General features: G+C 34.4%; 1 protein-coding gene across 3 annotated transcripts; it reads right to left on the reverse strand.

The window, feature by feature from the left end:
* Positions 1-933: 933 nt before the first annotated feature.
* Positions 934-19,621, reverse strand: LOC122041598 (rho GTPase-activating protein 7-like). Of its 3 annotated transcripts, none has more exons than XM_042601340.1 (23): positions 19,419-19,621; positions 19,230-19,336; positions 16,537-16,573; positions 15,637-15,713; positions 15,141-15,211; positions 14,958-15,036; positions 14,684-14,828; positions 14,446-14,565; positions 13,469-13,546; positions 13,263-13,318; positions 13,102-13,171; positions 11,807-11,894; positions 10,583-10,826; positions 8,215-8,439; positions 6,452-6,778; positions 6,052-6,101; positions 5,206-5,266; positions 5,035-5,118; positions 3,177-3,290; positions 2,933-3,096; positions 1,797-1,866; positions 1,461-1,658; positions 934-1,380 (listed from the first exon to the last, which is right to left on the reverse strand). In XM_042601340.1, exons 2-23 carry the CDS (start codon positions 19,290-19,292, stop codon positions 1,204-1,206), a joined length of 2,598 nt encoding a protein of 865 aa, XP_042457274.1. In that variant the 5' UTR covers positions 19,293-19,336; positions 19,419-19,621; the 3' UTR covers positions 934-1,203. The 3 variants fall into 3 exon arrangements, with proteins under 3 accessions (XP_042457274.1, XP_042457275.1, XP_042457273.1); XM_042601341.1 differs by having other exon boundaries at positions 8,215-8,397; positions 16,537-16,585; XM_042601339.1 differs by having other exon boundaries at positions 16,537-16,585.
* Between the last annotated feature and the right edge of the window lie 1,601 nt (positions 19,622-21,222).

Below are 21,222 nucleotides of genomic sequence, written 5' to 3' on the forward strand. Positions count from 1 at the left end.
GTTAGGAATTTGCCAATATTAAGAGAAACCAATACGGAATTAAGAAAAATAAAAACTACAGATTTAATTAATAAAGGAGTATTACCTAAAGCCCAAATGTAGGCCCAGCCCAAATCTTCACATGGACTTAATAGCGTCTCAATTGTGATGAGCAAAATAAAAAACAAGCGTATCAGAGCCAGGTTTCGATCCTGACACCTGTGGGTTATGGGCCCACCACGCTTCCGCTGCGCCACTCTGATATTGATTTATAATCCCTTTTTATTATATTAAATTATATTTATTTCTCTGAAGCGAAATCTTTTATTTTTGACACGATCTTTTCTTACTTATATTTACATATTTATTTTTGATATTCTTTAATTGATTCAACAGAATTATTAAGCTAATACTTTAGCGTCCATCGTTTTTTTTTCCATTTTGGTTTACCACCAGTTTAACATAAATTACGTTATTATTGTTTAAAATTTTTCTAAAGTATTTCATGGTTTTGTAGAATAACTATCGTTCTTCTAATTAGTTTCCTATTCAAATTCCTCCCTCTTTTAACTTTCTCTATTCTCACGCAACAAACTAAATAATCGTCTATAACGCGTGAACAAAGATTTTGAGTTTAATGTTCATTCTTTTTTCTACAACACGCTTCGCATTTCCCTTTTAAAGAGAAAAATGTTCATCCTGACGGTTCGAAAATCAGTTTTATGTTTGCTTTTTTCCCAAATAAAAATCAGGTCAAACAATTCACAAAATATACATGTTGGATCGAAAGAAAACGCAGGTTCAAAGAAACTGAAGTAGATTGTGCTTCTTTTTCAATTGAGCTAAAGAGCTAGTGTCAAATTTGATCCAAGAACTCGTAACAAAAGTTTCGTGAAACACAATAGCAAAAAATGAATTATCAGTCTCTTTCACAACTTAATGAAACAAAATGTAAGAAAGAAAAGCATATTTCGAGATCAAGAGATTATAATGGTATCTTGTTTTGAGAACAAATAGCTGAAGGCAAGCCAGCACAAGAAAAGACCATTATTGATGAAAATACACCACCACGTGAAGTACAAGAAACCGAACAAAATTTACATTCCTGCAGAAGTAAACACCAAATAATGAACACTTAACCAGAAGAAGTTACAAGTGAACTAAGCCTTAAAGTGGGTTCCATGGGTAGCGGATGTACAAGCCGTGGTTGTGCCTCATCTGGGATCAATTCCATGGGGAGGATTTGTGCGGTATACCTTGAGAGGGCGCTCCGTGGCTTAGATCGAGACTATGGAGTTGTTCCATTAGTTGTGATCTCCTCTCTTTGAAGAAATCAAGTCGGGTTGTCAATTCTGCCAGCGTAGAAGAAGCCCCTGCTAGTTGCCGAGGATATTCTGCAACCTGATGGTAGATTTCCTCAAGTATCTACAGAGATAAATAGTGGATCCGAAGAACTAAAAGTTTAAAAGCACTTCACTTACCTCAGCGATCTTAGGCGAGTTCTCCACAATAGCTGCCTTGACTTGAGAGGACATGCTGGTTGATGCTGCGATCTCCAAGCCTCTTAAATCATTCAGACTAGTTTTATCAGCAGAATGCTTCCTTGAAGGTAGCTTGGAACCAGTATATGGAGGTTCTTCTGGCATTGTTCTCCTCCAATCTGTCGCTGATGAGCTTTCCTGCAATTTGATAAGAAATTGGCTATTCATGTAAAACTCCATTTTACCAAAAAAAGAACGGGATGTCCAATGCAGTAGCCACATGTTTCGATGTTCTCTTGTGAACATGTACTTTCTGATGGTAATGAGTAAGCATACCTCACTTAGTTGTTTCTTTTCATGATTACAAAAGGCAAGGCTCATATCGAAATCTTGTTGGACAATCTTCCTGCAATAAGTTCACATAAATGCAGTAGCAATACAAGGAATATATAGATACACATGTAAAGAATTTTTTGAAACAGAAAGTTAAAGGGCGCCGGCGCATGGTAGTCTAGTGAACAAGAAATTAACATCTATGGGCTTCATCAGCCTCCTTTAGACCATGTTACCTACGAGGGTAGGAAGAGAAATGGGGGCAGGAAGTACCAGAGGACACCACCTTTTACCCCATTTCCTTGGGAGAAAATGAATGAAAGTAAACTTTTAGGCAAAATGACTTCTGTTAAAATTGGTCGGGCAGAAAGCACAAAGTTGGATTCAATTCTGCTAATTTGAACAGGGGGGAAAAAAATCAAAATATAACTTTTTTGTTCATCTTATTTTAAATTTTTTTAAGGTTTTTTTTTTTGAAAATTCAATTTCATAAACTAAAGAATCATTTCCTCTTGCTCCCAAGGAGATGAAGGAAAGAAATCATGTTTTTTATCCGTTCGAGGAAACACAAACAGACTATCAATTTCCTTCTTTGCCTTTATGTTTCTTTCCCTTCATCCATTTTGTTCCACAGTACCTTTCCCACCCTCATAAGAAATACTGCTTCACCTTGAATCAGACTCCGTTATTGGTAAGTTTGCATTTCATATCCTCACGCTATATGGGAAGGAAAAAAAAATAATCTGGCCTATATAATTTAATTGCAATGTATCAAGGAAACCAAAGAATAGAGAGAAAATTCCCTTGCACGTACACTAGATTAGGTGGAAATTATAGCCCAGTAAGCATCTTACAGTGCTCATGAAATCAATCTAATTAGCACTTAATTTTACCCAATGTCGCAGCAGAAAAGGTACCAAAAAGGAACCACTAGCAGTCAATATAAGTAAACCAATTAATTTAATAACTGACTCAATTTGACAGTAAGAATTAACAAAACAAATTAGGCAAAAAAATAAAGGACTAAAATGCCAGCATTTGGTCAACACACGATTTTAGTGTCCTGACAAAAGGAGTTTATTGCAGAGAATTCATAGTCAAATAAAGTTTATTTGGAAACATTTTAAAAGGCCACTTACGGTTGAGTGAGATGAGAAGGAAGGTGCAGATATATATCAGAAGGGGCTGATCCATATTGGTTTTGGCTTTGTTGGTTGAGTTGGAGATGGAGCTCTGCAACTTTCTGCTTCAATCTAGCAACATCTGCTTCAGCAAGAGCAATCTCCTCAAGTTCTGCCCTTGTCTTCGTAGAAAGTGCAACATGTTTAAGAATTTGATATATTCACTTAAATAAGGGGTAAATTAAGAACACAGCAAGCAGACCTTAGAATCAATCGTGCGTGAGCTAGAAAACTGTCCAGAAGACATGCTTAAACCAACCTCCAAAGCAGCTCTAAGATCTCTCTCAGCCTGCAACTGCTCTTGTAGTCTTGATACCTAATGGAAAATTCTAAATGTTGAGAAATAGGCTTCCTCGAGTTACCAAGAACTTAAGCAACATTGTGCTGGAAAAATAGAGGAAAATGACTAATTTGAAATTGGGAATTCTTAACAAAATTTAAACTAGGATTTTTGCAACACCAACCTATCCAAGTCCTTGAAATAAAATCAATATTTAATCAGTATACATTAATGGTTTATTTTTGTTTCAAATGCATATTTCCTAAAGATTACATATAGCTTACTAGGCTTAGCTTTTAAGAACAGGGAACTAGTCAGCACCAAACACCTATTTAATTATTAGAATAGGAAGATGATTTGTGGTTAAGTATTTCTTTTTCACATAAATGTGACAGTACCAAGAACTGCCAAAATGAAATTGTATGGCAGTGACATACTTATAAACATCACTACAAAAAGGTATACCTTATTAATAAGCTTCAACATCAGGCTAAATGATCTTACACTAAGCAGCATTGGAAAGTAGAAGAAATTGTTAACTAGTATGCCAAGTACAAGCAAATAAGTAGATGAAGTGATTTTTAAGCAAGTATAAAATTGACTTCAGCATATGTTTTTAGGAATAATCAAAACACCAGTTACACCACCAACAACAACAATAATAATTAATTCTTCCAAAATAGAGATTGCACTTGATTCTTATCTTTAATTCTATATTCATATGTTTGACTGGCAATCAAGGCCTCCCCCATCTGTTTATTGTTTATACTCTATATATAGGAGCTCTGAGAACGTAGATGAATTTTCCAATTTATCATTTACAAATACTATCATAACTTTCTACCAATATTTCTCCATATGATGAGGACAGGGGAGGCATCGCTGAGAGCTCAAACAAGGGTGTGGCTCATAGCAGGTTTGTAAGACTTGAAGCACAGGAACATATTGGAACACTCATTGAAGCATTGAAAATGTAGTTGGGTCATTGGTGTGCAATATCTTAAATGGATTAAATGTGCATTCTCAATCATGAGACGCTTTTTAGTGAAATTGGCTAAGCTCTTCGTAAGCACTCCATAGTTAAGCATGCTCAAAGCAGAACAATCCCAGATTGGTAACTGACCAGGAAGCGCTTCACCTTGGAGTCAAATTCCACCATGTGACAAATCCATGAGACCAATAGTATATGATATTGGCCAAATAGAATAATGACTCGATGTTGGTGAGTACCTGGCGTGTATTAGTTTTAAAAGACTTATTGTTCAGGTAAAGCAATATTAGTTTGATGCAATAATAATCTGATTCATGAATCAATTCTATCAAATAGCTCAAACTAAGATTTCAAAAGGAAGAGAATGATGCAGACTTAAAAAACTGAAAGATAAAAATCATCATGCAGATCAAGCAAATGATAGTGTATTGAGAAAATTTGAAGATTGACATCCATTGGTTGATGCTGGGATAAACATTTGAGGAACTATAGAATGTGAGGAATGCAATAGCAAACCTATGCCTATTCATTAGAGTAAAGATAAAGTTAATTCATCTTGTAGGTTTATGTCAACTAGCATTGAAGAGTTCCAATAGCAATGTAAAGGAACAATATATGCCAATGAGGATGAAAAAAATTACACTATAAGAAACAAAATCCATGATCTAATTTAATGTAGAAGTTCCAGCCAGAACAAAGTAAAGAAAACTGACAAAAGAGTAACCAAGAAGCTGCATGCCACGAAGATCATTCAGATATATGGTTTATTGAGAAATGAAAAATGTATACATCTTGTTCCAGAGCTAATCGACGCTCATGCAAAGCTTGTTTCCTTCTTTCCAAGCTTGCTTGCAGAATAGCATTGCCTTTCGTCTAAAGAGAATTAAAGATTGTTTTAGAGCATATTTTAAAATTATCACTAGCTGACAACAACTGTTTTGAAAGAGTTACCAATCAGACCTCTTTGGCTATTCTTATCTGAAGGTCATTCTTTGTGATCTCAAGCCTCTGAATAGCAAGCCTAGCAAAATTAGATTCTAATTAGCAATGAAAACATTTGCTGTGTGAACTCATGGCAAAATTTTACCAGATATTGCAGTCTATTCAACCATAAAAGAAAAGAACAACTCAAACAATTGAACTTTTTCAGGGAAAAAAGGAAAAAGAAACTCAAAAACCAACATCACAACAAACTCAAGGTATGTTATATAGTATCATGTTTCAGCTTTTGACATTAGCTGCATGGATCTCCCCCACCAAGTGAGACACATTAATGAGAATGTCATTAGATAGTCACAATGGACTGGCATATGAACTAGCAACTAGCAGGTAAAAAATTAGGAGCCAAGCTTAAGCCGCTAGAAACATAACATTGGAAACCTTGATCAACCATATCTGTCAAAATTTGTCATCCATTGATCACTATAATGATACTCTTAGTGACACAGTTCATAGGGTACTAAACTACATTTGTATTCATCTGTCCCTCTTCCATAAACATAAAATCAAATACTATAAAGATGCTATGAATTTAAAATGAAGGTACAAATTGAATTGCAGCATAATATCAAGGAAATTTGAAGTTTGTGTGTGGGATAAAAAAATTACACACAAGTTGTTGAGACACGGACATAATAAATCACATACTATATTCAAAGAATTTCATCCTGATGATTCACCCCAAAAAGTAGGGATAATGGTTGAGCAATAAAAAGCCTCAAGATATAAGTTGCGATGCAAGAATTCTGAAAAATAGTGTCATATGTACAATATTATGTTGCATATTCTTGAAGCTCCATAACTTACTCTTCTTCACCAGAAGAATCAACTTGTTCAAGTGGCTGATTCTTTCTGACCTGAAAGTAGTCAATTAAATAAATATATTATCTAATACACTCATTTATACAAAATATATAAAAGTTTAATAACATGATTGATCATATTATCAAATACAATGACAAAAAAAAAACTCTTTTCACAAGTTACACACGAATGCTGAAATATGCAACAGAAAAACACAGCCTGGTTTGATTAGCCTATGAACAAAGATAATGTCCCATTCTAAATCATCAAATAAAAGTAACTCACAAAATGCATTCAATAGTAGAAACATAATACAAAAACTGAATTTTTATAAACTATTTTTTATCCTCATTATACACAATTAACTGCGATCAAGCAAACACATTAAATTAAAGTAACTTACATTATTGCGACCCCAAAAATTACTGTGCTTCATTTGCGTGTGAGATCCATTCACTTTAATCGAGTATCTCTCAGCACTATATTCAGTTGCATGAGCATGAATAGAAGTTCCTTGATGTAGGGAAGATAGAATCTCTCCCATTAACAAGGGAGACTCTTGTGTAGGCAAGGCATCAGAGGAATCCTTCTCAATCAATGGGTTCTGTGTACCTTTGATTGATGAAACATGCTCATCATAGTGAGTTCTAGACCCCGTAAGCAACTCAGGTTTCATAGCTGAAGCCTGATTCTCAGGAGACTCCGTATCTGAATCGTCGCCAGCAAAGACCTGCTTTTCAAAGACATTAGTATAGTATTGGATCCCAAACTGGAAAGGACTAGTCAATAGTGACAGAAATGGAAGCATGATATAACCATTAATGAAGCAAGACTAGGAAATTAAGAAAAACACTTCACAATAAAATTGAAGTTGTGTTGAATGTATTGATATAATAACATCATCAAGATTATTCACAATACTAGGATATTGTAAATTCCATACAAGTTTCAACAATATATCCATATTAAAGATCAAGGTCTGAACTAGAATGCCAGTACATCTGTTAAAAAACTAGAAATAGTCAAAGCTAATGCATCTCACACAGATTGACCTGGTTTTCCTATTCTCTGAAGGATCTGATCTTTTCTGTTATGTGGCCTAATGAAATAGACTGATAGAATAAGAGAGCCAACTTTTGCCAGTTCAGATCTCAAAACATAGTTGCATATATCAACAAAAAATGCTTTAACCTGGAAACACTGTACCAAAGCACTGAGTATCTCCAAACCTACAATTGCAAAAATTTGGAACGATTGAATATTGGACTGCCACAATCAAGCTCCATTGCCCGGTATTGGCAGGACTTAGAAATGCTCTACAAAGTTCAATTTTGTACAAACCTGTGGCAGACAGCGCACACATCTGCCCCAGGTTTCATACCAAGTTTGATGATGAGCCAAAATCAAAACATGAACAGCGAAGTTTGGATGGTTGTAGGGAGACTGAATGATTGAGGCAGCATGCAGACCAGCACAAATTTGTCTGACTGGTTGCCCTGGTACCTTCAAGCTGCCTGCCACCACAGTTGGTGAGTGGCACCTTTTTGAGACACGCCGGATGGAAAAATATCAATCATCAAGAGACTCAACAACAAGAAGCTTACAACTCCACCGAACTCCTAAACCAATTAATCGTATAAACTCAATTAACACTACAAATGGACTTTGGACAATCATGTTCTAAAATTCTTGGAACCAAATAACTAGACGTAATCAGTCATTCTACACTCTAGTCTATTACTGTTTATATGCCACTATGGGACAAAAGCTACAAGAAAACTTGTATGGTAAGAGAATGTTGTATAAATGTACCAAGTAGAAAAGAAAAGGCACCAGAAATCCTTAACTAGAGCAGCCATCACTTATTTGCAGACGTTAGGAACATGAGCATTTTGATAAAAAGAAAAAGTATGGTAATTAGCTTGAAATTAACAATCTCAACCAAAATACTCAGACAGTTCTTTAATCTTGGTATAACAAACCTTCATTAAAACAGATTGCAGGCAAACATCTTTTGAAATTTGGACGTATTTTCAAAGCTAACATTCAATATTTACAGAAAACACCTAAAATACAGTCTAAACGAATCAATCCTTTGTAAAGTAAATAATATATGCAATATAGAAATAGAAGTACTAGACTGCCACCATAAAAATAAGAACATACCTTGTAGTCATAAAGATCACTGCCAGCGTATCCACTGCTTCCGCTCAGTTTTCCACTGAGCACACGCTCATCATTATCACTTTCCATTTCTGGTTCTGCATCATTTTCTGCGTCATGATAACCATTATCTTTAATATCTGCATTCACATCAACTGTAGATTCTTCACTGCCAGTGTCTCCAATCTGAGAGTCAGAAGACAGTGAGCATCCCTGCAAATTACTATCCTGTAAAGGTAAAAGCTAATAATTACATATAAGATGATATCCAAATATGGGAGTGAGATACATCAAGCCAAACAGAAAAGAGAATATCTAATTTCCTATGATTTCAATAATTAACAGACCCTGTTTGGAGCCACAAAAGTGTAAAAACAATGGCTAGAAAAACAAATGTGTGCATACATATATGGATTTTTTTCCCCATTGAACGAATATGATGATATACAATTTGCATAACAAAATAAATGCAAGACATGGATGAGTCAATGGTTATGAACTTATGATTATGGAGAAAAAGAATTTCAACAGACCTTAAGAATAACTAAGTGAGAAATACTGAACTATGAAAAAATAGAATCTGTACAAAACTTCATGACAAAATTTTAACCTTCAAGGACCAAAATTACAGAACCAGCTCTTCCTAAAACTGTTTGACAATGTTGTGGTGACTTGGAAGATAGGTTGGTCGCTATAGTGAGCAAGATTGAAGGAAAAGTAGCCAGTGGAGAACATAAGAGTTCATGTAGCTAAAATTGGCAAAAGATGATTGCGCTCACCCCGAGCGCCCCCGTCAACCCGTCCCTAGACCAACACGGAGTCAGAGAAGGTAAATCACAAGTGGCTACTAGCCTTTAGAATAATGACTGGCGCATGAAGGAGGCATTTACCTCGACTATGCTGAGATTCGAACCCCGAATCTCAAGTTGGCAGCACCTCAAACAGAGAAAAAGGATTATGGTAAATTATATGAGAAGACTATGTAGAATCACCATGTATGTTATATCAAGACTAGAACATAGTAACCTAGGTCATCACTCGAGATGAACAGGTCATGAATCCCAACAAATAGGTTACATAAGACTCTTTGTAAGGTTACAGGCAATCACCCAATCTTATGACAAATAAGATTATTATTTATGTCCATGAAGTTGTTGGCAGTTCTATGATGGTTTCCAAAACCTAATGCAACCTCCCGTACCTGCATTTACCTTCCTCCATATCCGTGAGGCCGGCCAGCACTAGGGGGCTGTTAAGGTAGCCGATCTACCTTTTTTATTAAAGCTCACAATCAGCATCGCAAAACTTGTATTCATATACAACATGAGAATCATAAAAACAGAATTCTATAGGATTCCCCATTTACAGACATGGATCCTTGTCAAACCTAGGGCATTGGATCAATTGGGTCATGAATGTCGCAAGAAGATGTGAGATTAAAGGGCAACTAGCATAATCCGTGAAGCATGTCTCTACTGAACCAAATGTTTTTATATATATATATAAACATATATATAAATATATATATAAATATATATATATATATATATATATATATATATATATATATATATATATATATATAGCTTAGATACTACAAGATATTGTACTCTCCTATCACAAGTAACACTCCCATTTGATTCACTTACAATGCACCATACGTAATAGCCAAATTAAAGAAAAAAGATAAAACAGAAGACATTATTTATCAAATGCAAGAACTTCAAGCTAGTAGGAACTGAGGTCAAAGCTAAAGACTGTTGCAGATAAGACTATACAATAGGTTATGAATTTACCAAAATTCTAGCATCATATTTCACTGGAAGACAGACAAAACTGAATTGTTCATACATTACATTGAGTTCAAAAGTGAGAGATAAGTGAGCTGTTTATTCATCCAAACTAACTGTCTTTTGAACTATCAACTCTGCATATCAAAAGCTTAACATAGTATTTCTCTCAGTGAATATTTTGCTAACCTTCACAACCAAATCTTTGCTAAGGCAAGTAGAAAGGACTAAGCATAATAGAGTTGAGCCAGTTAAGAGTGTTGAACATGGGACACCCATATAGGTAGGGGAAAAGAGGGTAAAAAAGGTCAGCTTCAGGTGTTTGCTCATCTAATCATTAGGTGACTATTGGAAATGGTCTCTATCAGCAATGGTTGATGCAAAGATTGGAATCGAGTGATCAGATCAGACCAGTACCAGGTCGACCCAATCAATAAGCATTGAGTCAGATGTTCAAATAGATACAACTTCTGTTCGTATAAAATCAAGTTAGTTTGTAGCTTGATTCCATGATTTTACTCCAAAACATAAAATATAATGCGTGCATAAACAATTTTACAATTAATAGGTTAGAAACATACATCAAATATGGTTTCATACTCCTCTAAAAGAGTTATGATAATGGCCTGAGCATTGTTAGCTGCATTTGCTGCCGCTAGAAGCTGAGCAGAACTGTCACCATTTGAGTCGAGATCATCATCCAAATCACATTCACCAGCCAAAAGAGGTCTTAGTAAAAGAGGGGCCATGCAAGCAGCAACAGCAGATGGAGTCATCCGATTCTCAGCAGTATGTGAAGAAATGACATGCATCATTTTCAAAATCCTAATAAAGGAAAAGGCAAAGAATAAGAATCAAATACAACTAGCAATTAAGGCATTGATCAACACACAGAAGATGGAATACCAAATGTCATCTTGTTATCAAGACATTATCTAGTGGCCTTTTTGGCAATCACGCCGTGTTAAAGCATAAAAACAAGATGGTATAGGTGACATCCATGATTCAGTAAATTAATCCAAGATGGAACTACTTCACAATTGGTATCATAACCAATTTTATAAAAAGTTTGAACACAAGGAATATATGATATAAAATAAATAAATTTTATTTAAAAGTTGATGATATTTGTAAATTTGAATAAGTATATTTTAATATTTTCATAACATATAAGAAATTAATAAAATAATAAAAATACACTTTTATTTAATTGCCTGTGCAATATTTCAATACTTTATTGTATCATGTTCACAGTTAACAATTGAGTTATTAAGCATTAATTTTAATATTGAAAACTAAATCTAATATTACTTTGTTTTTGTAATTTATTTTATTTAGTTAAAGTAATCTTAATGACATTTTTAAAATATTATTTCAATCACTTATTCTTACACTATTTAACTTGTCTATATAATTATCTTTGTGCAACCATAAGTATTATTTATTTCCATTGCCCTTGTTTCTCTGTTAACGAGATAAAATGCATTCTCAGGAATATTTCCTTGAAAAGAAAATAGAAAACTGAGAAACACTATCCAAGATGACTTGCATCACAAGAATTTGTCCTCAATCTTAAACTAGCTGATGGATATTCCAGAAATGATCATTTATCATAGTGCAGGAGTTTCCTTAGTGCAATGCTATTAAGGAAACTGAAAAAAAAACCTATAAGAGTGACCAAGGTATTAGCCTGTTAAATGAACCTCATAAGAGAAATTAGTCAAAGGATCATAGCATCAAAGTGCACCAAAAAATTATAGTGTGACTAGAAATAGATTAGATAATCACACAAGTTTAGAAACAACCTTTGCAACAATCGCCGATTTGGTTCAGGAAATGTCTCAGTAATAGCAGTGCGCATAGCATTTACACGAGCCTCATTGTTTGTCAATCCTACAAATATAGGAAAAGGGTAGGCACATGACACAGCAATACAAAAAGACAGAGAAAGAAATCATAGAAAAGATAATGATGTAAAATTAAATAATTATACTCATTCAAACATTAATTTGCATAAAAAAAAGTGTATGATAATGATAAGAAAATTACAACATTTCAATTACATAGAAAAGAATGCTCAATATGATATAATTTGTAGAAATATTAGCAACAGCATTAAAGACTCAATATTACCAAGTAAAAGCAATCATCAAACCCTTAGCCTTGTAAACATCTACTAAAACCCAGAGAAGTTCAACTAATTCAACTGACCAGTTTGCTAAACTATAGCTTGATCAATGATCTTTGATTGTAGGTCGTGTTCTCAATCCCAAGCAGTATAACCCATTTTCTTAACAGGATTATAGAGAGTTCCTGAGTCTATTAAAACAGAAGACAACCCTTTCCATCAATATGCCAACATTAATCAGATACGAGGAAGTCATCGCACTGCCCTCAAAATGGCATCCCATTTCATATCAGCCCCTGCCTGTGGTGATGAAAATATATGTGCATTTCCCTTTTCAAACCAATTTTGGATTCAGGGATATTACAAGTTCCCCAATACACCAGTCATAAATGGATTCGATTGATCAGCTTAGGCAGCTCAGCTACAAAGAAGATGCAGGGCAGACTAAGGTATTGGACTAAAAATGACTGAGGTACAACAAAGCCAAGTGAGCAATTTGAATGAAAATGAGATAGAATTGTTTTAAATGTCACTGAATATGCACAAACAAATTGGAGTTTGAAGGGGTCATTAAAGATAGATTTTTGTCTAAAATGCTGAAAAGCACAAGTACATTTCCTGCTAGCATAATAAGTAAATCCTCCTTAGATTGCTCAATTATGCAAGTGCCTTGATAATATATCATTTACTTGAACTCTCGCTTTTCAATAGGTGGACCGCCTAAGTTTTTTCCCTACAAAGTGGGATGGATTCCAGATACGATATGCATAGATATCCGAAGTTAATCTTTATGCAATAGATTCAACAATTTCCCCTGTAAAATTAATCCAACAGAGGAGATATAAACAATTTGAAAAACCATTCCAACAGCTATTGTATAAGTGTTCTGTTTGTGTAATGATCAAATTTAGGGCATATATGCACATTATAGCACCATTGAGAACAAAAATGCATATAAACATATAGACATACTATAAGCTTCCAGCAATGCAGTACAGCAAGAAGCTGGAACTGGAGATGATGGTAGCTCCCGAAGAACATACTGCAGAGTTCTATGAATATTAGTAATTGATCAAAGTAAACTCTAAAATTAGAGGTTTGTTATCTAGTCACTGAAAGAGATGTAAAAGAACCTTGACACAATCACCAATAATATGGGCATCCTCATCAGCTGCAAACTCAATCTTTCCTGGAAAAAGTGTCAATGAACTCATCTTAATAACAATATATATAATTCTGAAAAATAAAAAAAAAATCAAAACATAATATCGCTGGTTATGATTAAGGCTAGATCAGCAAACACTAAAAATTACTAATTCAATAGAAAAAGGGCACAAACCTTGCTCATATTCTTGGATTCTTCGATGAACTTCTTCGACATCAGCAGCTTGCCGCAAAATTCCTTCCACCTTTGTTCCTGAAAATTTTATTCCTTAAGCTGATTAGCTAACTACTAGAGAGCAGCCTTCAATCCAAATGCAGATCTCTTCTGATGAGGTAGAATTATTCATGCTTCAGTTTGGAAAGCAAGGGCATTATGCATAAAGTCAGAAAAGGGAAACATTCTGAAACATAAAGGCCTTGGGCAAAGAGCTGTTTAAAATGTTCATAGTAATACTACATGTTGAAAGTTAATATAATATATGGTAAATTATGGATGGAGAGTATAATTAAGAGAGGGGAGGGAGGGGAGGGAGGGGAGGGGGTGGTGCTGCCGCCGGCGGTATAGCTAATAAGAGCACACCGGCAATGGTTGGTAGCTTTGTTGTTATGGCATTCAGCAGGGAGGAAGCTATGGATGGATCATGCTAATGACTTTGGGCAGAAGACAAGGTTCCTTTCCCTTCCATCACCATCCTCTCTTCTCTTCTTTCTCTCATTCTCCACCACTCCAAGCAAACAAAGCCTTAGATGATTCATAAAAGACATCAAGGGGCGGGCAGAGTAGGGTAAAATGATTTCATATAAGATGCCAAACTTTTGGTTTTTTTACAGTTGTAACATTCCATGTATAGGGAAGACTTGCAGAGGAGGAATGTGAGTAAAATGAAATATAAATCCTTAAGACTAATTATCTAAATGGACATGCAAACCAAAACTTCATCGTGATGTCACTACTTTGTTCTTGCTATGTACCTCTATACCAGCTCCAAAACTTCTTAGGATGAGTAGGGGTGATGAGCATGCTCACCAACACTATCAATAATTATCAAGCATATTAAAATCTATCAAATATGGAAAATACTAAAAGTCCACAAAAAAAATTAGTATTAGGATATTCAAAGACTAAAATGGCATATTTGTTTTGTGACTCACCGAACTTCTCAAGAAAGCATAAAGCCTTTTCTAGAAAGGATGGCCCTCCATCAATATCTTCAAGGGCGAGCAAAATTGGTCTACCAACAACCAAGGATTTGATAGGCCGCTTGTCCCTCCCTGCCCATGATTCAAAAAATTAACAATCAAATTAGACAATTAGATGGTACAATAATTCCAATCTTTACTAGTCTATGTTAAGTAAAGAAAATCAGAGCTTAAGATAACTGGGGCTTACAATAATGGAATGATCCTTCAAAAGTATCCCCATTATCATTACGAAAAATTCCATTATGTCCCATCACAAGAGCAGCATTTGGAGCTTGAGCAAGTGCATGCTCCAAAGCTGTTTTCCATTCAAATAAATCGTCCACAGATTCTGCCTGGCACAGCCATAAGAAAAGCTAACAAGATTAATTGTCCATAAACAGCCAAAGTAATTTTCACAAGGGTGGACCATTGATTTCTCAGTAAAACTTGTACAAAGGTGAGATGAAGAGTTTGTAAAGCACCTTAAGGGTAAATGCCCGACCATCACGTCCATCAGGAAACAAAACAGTTAGTAACTTCTTATCTTCCCTAACAACCACACTGAAAATAAACCTTTTATCAAACAGAGCATATATCCACAATAGCAGCTGATAAACTAGGAAAGAAACATAGTTACTTAAAATTAATATAAAAAAGGAGTTTACCTTCCAGAATTATTTAGGTCAATACCACCCAAAGTAAGATTGACTTCGCCACCTCTTTGGGGTAATGCACTCTACAATGCCACCAAAAGTCAATTAATATTCTGCATATGCTCCAACTTAAGCTAAAATTTATACTTTGTCACCCCACATTCAATCAAATTCTGAGGTAATAATTTTTGTTTCTTTTATGGCATAAGGTTTCAGGCATCATGGAGAAACACTACAATAAGCTGTGCTTATTTATTCTGATAAATACCTTTTAACAGAAAATTACGATCAGGTCTGTGTGCTACTCAAAGGACCATTGAGGATCAAATAAATGTGATTTTATACCTACATTCAGTAAGTCTATTTCAATGACTCATATTATCCCACTATTCTATGATGTCAAGGCTTTTCTATGTACAAACAACAAACTATAGATAAAAGCTACTACAAGTGGAACATACAAAAAGTGGTCTTTACTTTCTAAATAAAAGTAATCAATCAAACATACAGGATCATTCTTGAAGAAAACAAGAGAAGTCCGTGTGAGTATAAACCAACGCCTCTTCCATGATTTCCAACCAATTCCTGTGTATTGTGATATGCAGGCAAAAGGTTAGAGAGCTCACAAATTAGTGCTACTAATTCAGCCATTAAATCAAGACATTATTACGAAAGAATAGAATCATGGTACCAAGAAACTAAACTGATATATGCAACTATTCATAATGTTTGATTTTCATAATGTATTATTAGTTAGATAGCATCATTTATAACAGATTTATTGATTATGATATCTGACAACAGATTTATTAATAAAAAATATATTTTAATTTTTTTTATTCCAGACCTACCTATCTAATAAGGTCAATACCTTAGTTTTTTGGACTTCCAATAACAATACTGATTTTAACAAACAAGATAACAACCTATGTTTTATATATAGCCTCCAAACCAAATCATGATAGAAAATAATAATATGAGATTAAACTAATTATTTTAAAACCTTTCGCAACATTAATAAACAGGAAGGAAAATCAAGGAGCAAGAGAATAGTTGTAAAGTGGGAAGAAGAGAATAGTTGTAAAGTGGGAAGACAGCTCGATTGAAGTCTCAATGCATGTTGGCAATTTAAAAAAAAAAAACTCAAAGAAGAGTTTGAGCCTTTGTTTCTGTCAGACAAGGATCTGAAATGTAGATAGACAAAGTTCATAATATTTCAGTGACTATCAGCAGCTTACCTTTCTTCACAAGTGCCACATAACATCTATGGTTCAAGAAAATAGTATACCATGGACGAAGACAAGCTAGCTGGCTAAACTTGATAGACATCCTTATATAATGAATTCACTCAAAATCAACTGGTTCTATGCAACATAATCTCAATCTTTTAGAAAAGAAGAAAACTAACCTTTAGATGAAATAAACAATGGTCCACTTTTAAAAACCTGCATTGACAACTGGAAAAAATAAATAAATAACACCGAGTCAAGTTATGAAGTTTCAGGCAATTATAAATTAAGTACAGCAAGCACATTAGCCATTACCAAGTTGCTTAGAATCTTCAGAATGACAAACTGTAGTTCAAATAATTAAATGCTGATGCACAAAGTAGTTGGATATAGTAAAACATATTAGAAAAGGTTCCACTTCAAAGCCATTTCAACCAACTTACGAAGATAGTTACCTTAAGAGAGAGATACAAATTTGATAGAGGGACTAGAAAAATAATAATAGGTTGTCAAGTTAGGTCGAGTAAGCATTTTGAGGTGCGATTTCAATATGTACTAAAGGAATCAATGGTGCCAGCTCTTCGAATTGGTGAGGGTATTGGGGATTCTTTTATGGTGTTTCCAAGACGTTCAACTGCCAGAATATTTTTTGACAGTAGACCATCATCGTCATTTTTCAAAAATGACACCTAAAAACATGTCTAGTGAAGTGTTCTCAGCTAAAATATTAAAAGTTGTCGGTTCCACCTTAAAATCTTGTTTTGTTGTAGTCAACACATTAAAGGTCAAGACCCTTTCTCTTATGTCTTTTGTTACAAGTTGTAACACTTAGTGAAGTTTAAGGTAAAAAATTTGGATAGGTCACCATGATCAGAAACCATAATCAAATAGCAGGAAATCTTTATTTGTCCTTTTCCTAATTTGCTTGAGTTGAATCAAAAGTTATTTGACTTCTTGAATAATCTCCTTAGTTCATGCATATTACCAAATAAGCCATTTCTTTAATTCATCTATAAAGTAGATATATATTGTTTTTGCATTGCATGTGCTGAACTGTTAATTCTTATCTTAGAGCTAGTTGATGATGCAAAACAATCATAATTTGAGAGATGACCTATGCTCTTTTAGTATTTGCTTAAGTTGAAGCAAAAGTTATTTGACTTCTTAAATAACCTCCCATTGTACATGCATATTTACCAAATAAGTCATTATTTCTATAATTTATCTATAAAGTAGATGTACATTATTTTTGCAGGGTGGTAATTGACTGTTGCATGTGTTCCATTGTTAATGTTTATCTTAGAGTTAGTTGATGAGTGTGAAACAACCATAATTTGAGATGAGATAACCATGAAGACCAAAAAGGGATATTAATAATATGTGATGAGATTGGAACTCAAGTTGATTCATCAACAGCACCATGTCATCAGCACATTCAGTCAGTCAACATGCATTTTCCGACAGCAATTGCTAAGGCAATCGTATGCACATTTGAGCATACATAATATACAACTCCATGTAATGTCAAAGTGCAAGGAAAAAGTCACAATTCCCTCACTCAATGGAGTATTATAAAATAAAAAAGGATGAAAAATGACTAAGCCACAATGATATTTTTATGATTATGAATGTGATATGCTACTTTATGTTAATTTAGTGAATTGTCTTTGCATACTGCCATATTTTCCGCTCAACTCTTCCAGGCTAATGTTCCTTTTTATTGTTGCCCCCAAATCCTATTGAAGCCGGTACTAAGAAGAATCATTATGTGATCTGAGATGTGCATTTGATGTTCAAGCTTTCAGACTTTTCCAAATTATGGAGGTTTCATTGTTTTGCTTACTACTTGGTATGCATTTAAATTTTTATGGCCATTTTAATTATTTCCTATTTTTGCTACTATGTAAAATCATAGTAGTCAAGAACTGTATAGTATCAGGATCGAATGGGGAAAAAAATCCAAATTTTGGTTGGATCAGAACAGGATAATATGAAAGCAAAACATTAACGAAAAAGATAGTTTCACATGTGAGATAGCAAATTGTGTTCAATCATAATAAGGTAGATTATCTTTCATCAAGTATCGTATAATTAACAATATATAGTATAGATAGTTAGTATTAGTCTATTAGAGCTAATAAGGTTAAAAGAGTAATACATAATATGTTATCATAATATTAGCAATGTGATAGTATTGTCATTTTCAAGTTCATAGTATTATATTATTGTCTCCTCCGTTTAATAATTTTTTAGGTACTTACCAACTAGCATTTGTGTGATAAGCAAAAGTACACCCGTAGGTCATAGATAATGACAATTCGAAGAACAAGTATAAAACATGCTCACCTTATTGAGCTTAGTTCACTTTGGAACGTAACCTTCACTGTGCTAAGCATTATCACACTATCACTAGCTTATTTAGGCGGCATAACCAAATCGTAACTCTCTTATTCAGGGATCATGGGCTCCAAACTTTCTTAACTGTGCGCAATCATTGATGAGAAATCACCGAAGTTTAAAAAATCGCAAAGCATGAGTAATAGACCATTCTATCAGCGTATGTATCCATAATCATAACAAATGTGTTGGGCTTCTGCGGACTGTCAGGTAACATGAACCTGGAACCAGTGTCCTAATCGCAGGAGGCATAGCCAACAAACAAAGTTCACCTGCTTCCTAGATCAGTCCAGTAGTAAATCCAGACATTTAACATACTGCAACGAATGGCGAGTAAATGTGCTCGAATGTATTTTTTTTTAAAAAAAATCCTAAAAACACAAACGGGAAGATTTTTTTTAAAAAAAAAAAAATCGACTACGAACTTTTAACAGAAAAAGGAGCGCAGATCAGAAAGTGGTGAAGATAAGTATACGGTATTAGGTGCTACGGCACGATGCCGCTCGAACATTGCCCCCGCAGTCGGAGCCGACGACATCCCGCGCCGTCTGCATCAGATCAGGCGCTCCTTCTCTCCCTACCCTGCCAAATCTCCAAAATCAGTAGCAAAACAACATCTGCAAGCTGGAAAAAAAAACTGTATGGGCAGGATAACCGCACCCACCCGCATTGTCCTGTGCGCCGGCTACCGCGACGGATCTACTCCACGGCGCAGGAGGCGAAGAAGCGATTAGGGTTTGGGGGTGGGAAGGAGTAGGAGAGGCGTTAGATTGCGAGGATGGATGCGAAGAGCAGCAAGCGACGGATGGAGGACCAGAAGACGGGGACAGAGCTGTTTGTTTACTTGTGTTGGACGACATTAGGTTGGGGGTATTGAAGTGGTAGTGGAGTTAAAAAAAAATAAATAAAAGAATAAAAAGTTGGGTTTTTTTTATTTGATCCATAGTGCAGCGGCCGCGCGGTCTTAATTTTGCAGCAGCCTTAATTAATGGACGATTGATTTAAAAACTTTCAACTGATGGATCGTATGCGGTGAATAGGATATGAATTTGTATTTTTTTTTTTAAATGAGACGTATAATTAAAAGATATTAAATTTTTAAATTATTCGCTGTGAGTATTTTTCAATTTACTCTAATGATCGATGAAAAACTTCTATAAACATAAGTCGATCAACGTTACTCAGTTGGTTAATCATTTTTTTATTTGTATGTGGTGAATACTATACTTTCTGATTTAATCGGTAAAAAATTTTTATGAAATCGGGTCTATGATTCCTATAAAAAATTAATGGTAAATCGTCTTTAAATCTCTACGAACCAAACTTTCTTTTTTTCTTCGACTTTCTAATCTATTTTAATTTACCAAATTACTCTCTTTCTTTATTTTATACGACGCATTTTATATTCCTCCGACTTTTAGCGAACTCCCTCCCCAACTTCCACCCTCGACTGTCTAAAATAATTCATTCGACGTTGAAGGCAAAAATCATAGAGACGACAGAACCCAACTTTCACCTTCAAGTATATAACTTAAAGCTTCGAGTGCAAAACCCAACTTTCACTTTCAATCCAAGGATCATCGACGAATACTGGATCTGAAAAAGTAAGAAGGTGGTAATCAAATAACCAAAGGACTGCTAACGTGAAGAAATGATTTGCATTGTATTTCGAAGACAAAAACAGACGTATTCGAATAGAAGGTAAGTTATGTTTTTATGCCCTAAATTTCGACTAATTTATTATTCTTGTTTATAGAATTAAATTAAGATTATTATTGGTGTATGTTTCTATAAAATGGTGTAAAAAATTGAACATTTAGTTCATGAGTACTGTCGATTTTGTTAGGTTGAATAAAATTAGGTTTTAGTGTTCGAATTGTAATTTTATGAATGAGTTTGTATTACATCTTCTTCAATTCAAGGAATGAATGAGATATGTAAGTTTTATAATGATTATCAAAAAACTAAGTAATATACCTAATTTAATCACTTTAATGCACCAAAACTTTTAGGGTTTGTATTTTATAGTATGAATGGGAAACTTGTTCTAATTTTTTGTTGTGTCAATTCTGCTAGCTCAAATAAAATTAATTTTGGTGTTTAAATTGTAATTTTATGACTGTATTTGTGTTTTATCTTCTTCAATTGAAAAATTAAAAGAGCTATGATTATCAATACACGAGATTATTCATTAAATCCCTATTGTTTCAATCGTATCTCAATTATATCCCTAAAGAATTCTAGGGGTTGAATGCATTCCTTATCTTTTAAATGTGTCTAAATATATCCTTCTCGTTAACTTTGTTGTTTATAATTAACAGAATGAGCATATGTTTCTCACGTGGTGTTTTCTCCTATACAAGCGGACTCCACACATTGTGGTCATCAAAACCGAGTAGAAGAAGAAGGAAGAGGAGTAAATAAGTTTGGATATGGTGAGTCATTTTATTTCAATTACGGTTCTTGAT

The sequence above is a fragment of the Zingiber officinale genome, chromosome 2A, assembly GCF_018446385.1.
Source record: "Zingiber officinale cultivar Zhangliang chromosome 2A, Zo_v1.1, whole genome shotgun sequence".
Lineage (NCBI taxonomy): Eukaryota > Viridiplantae > Streptophyta > Magnoliopsida > Zingiberales > Zingiberaceae > Zingiber > Zingiber officinale.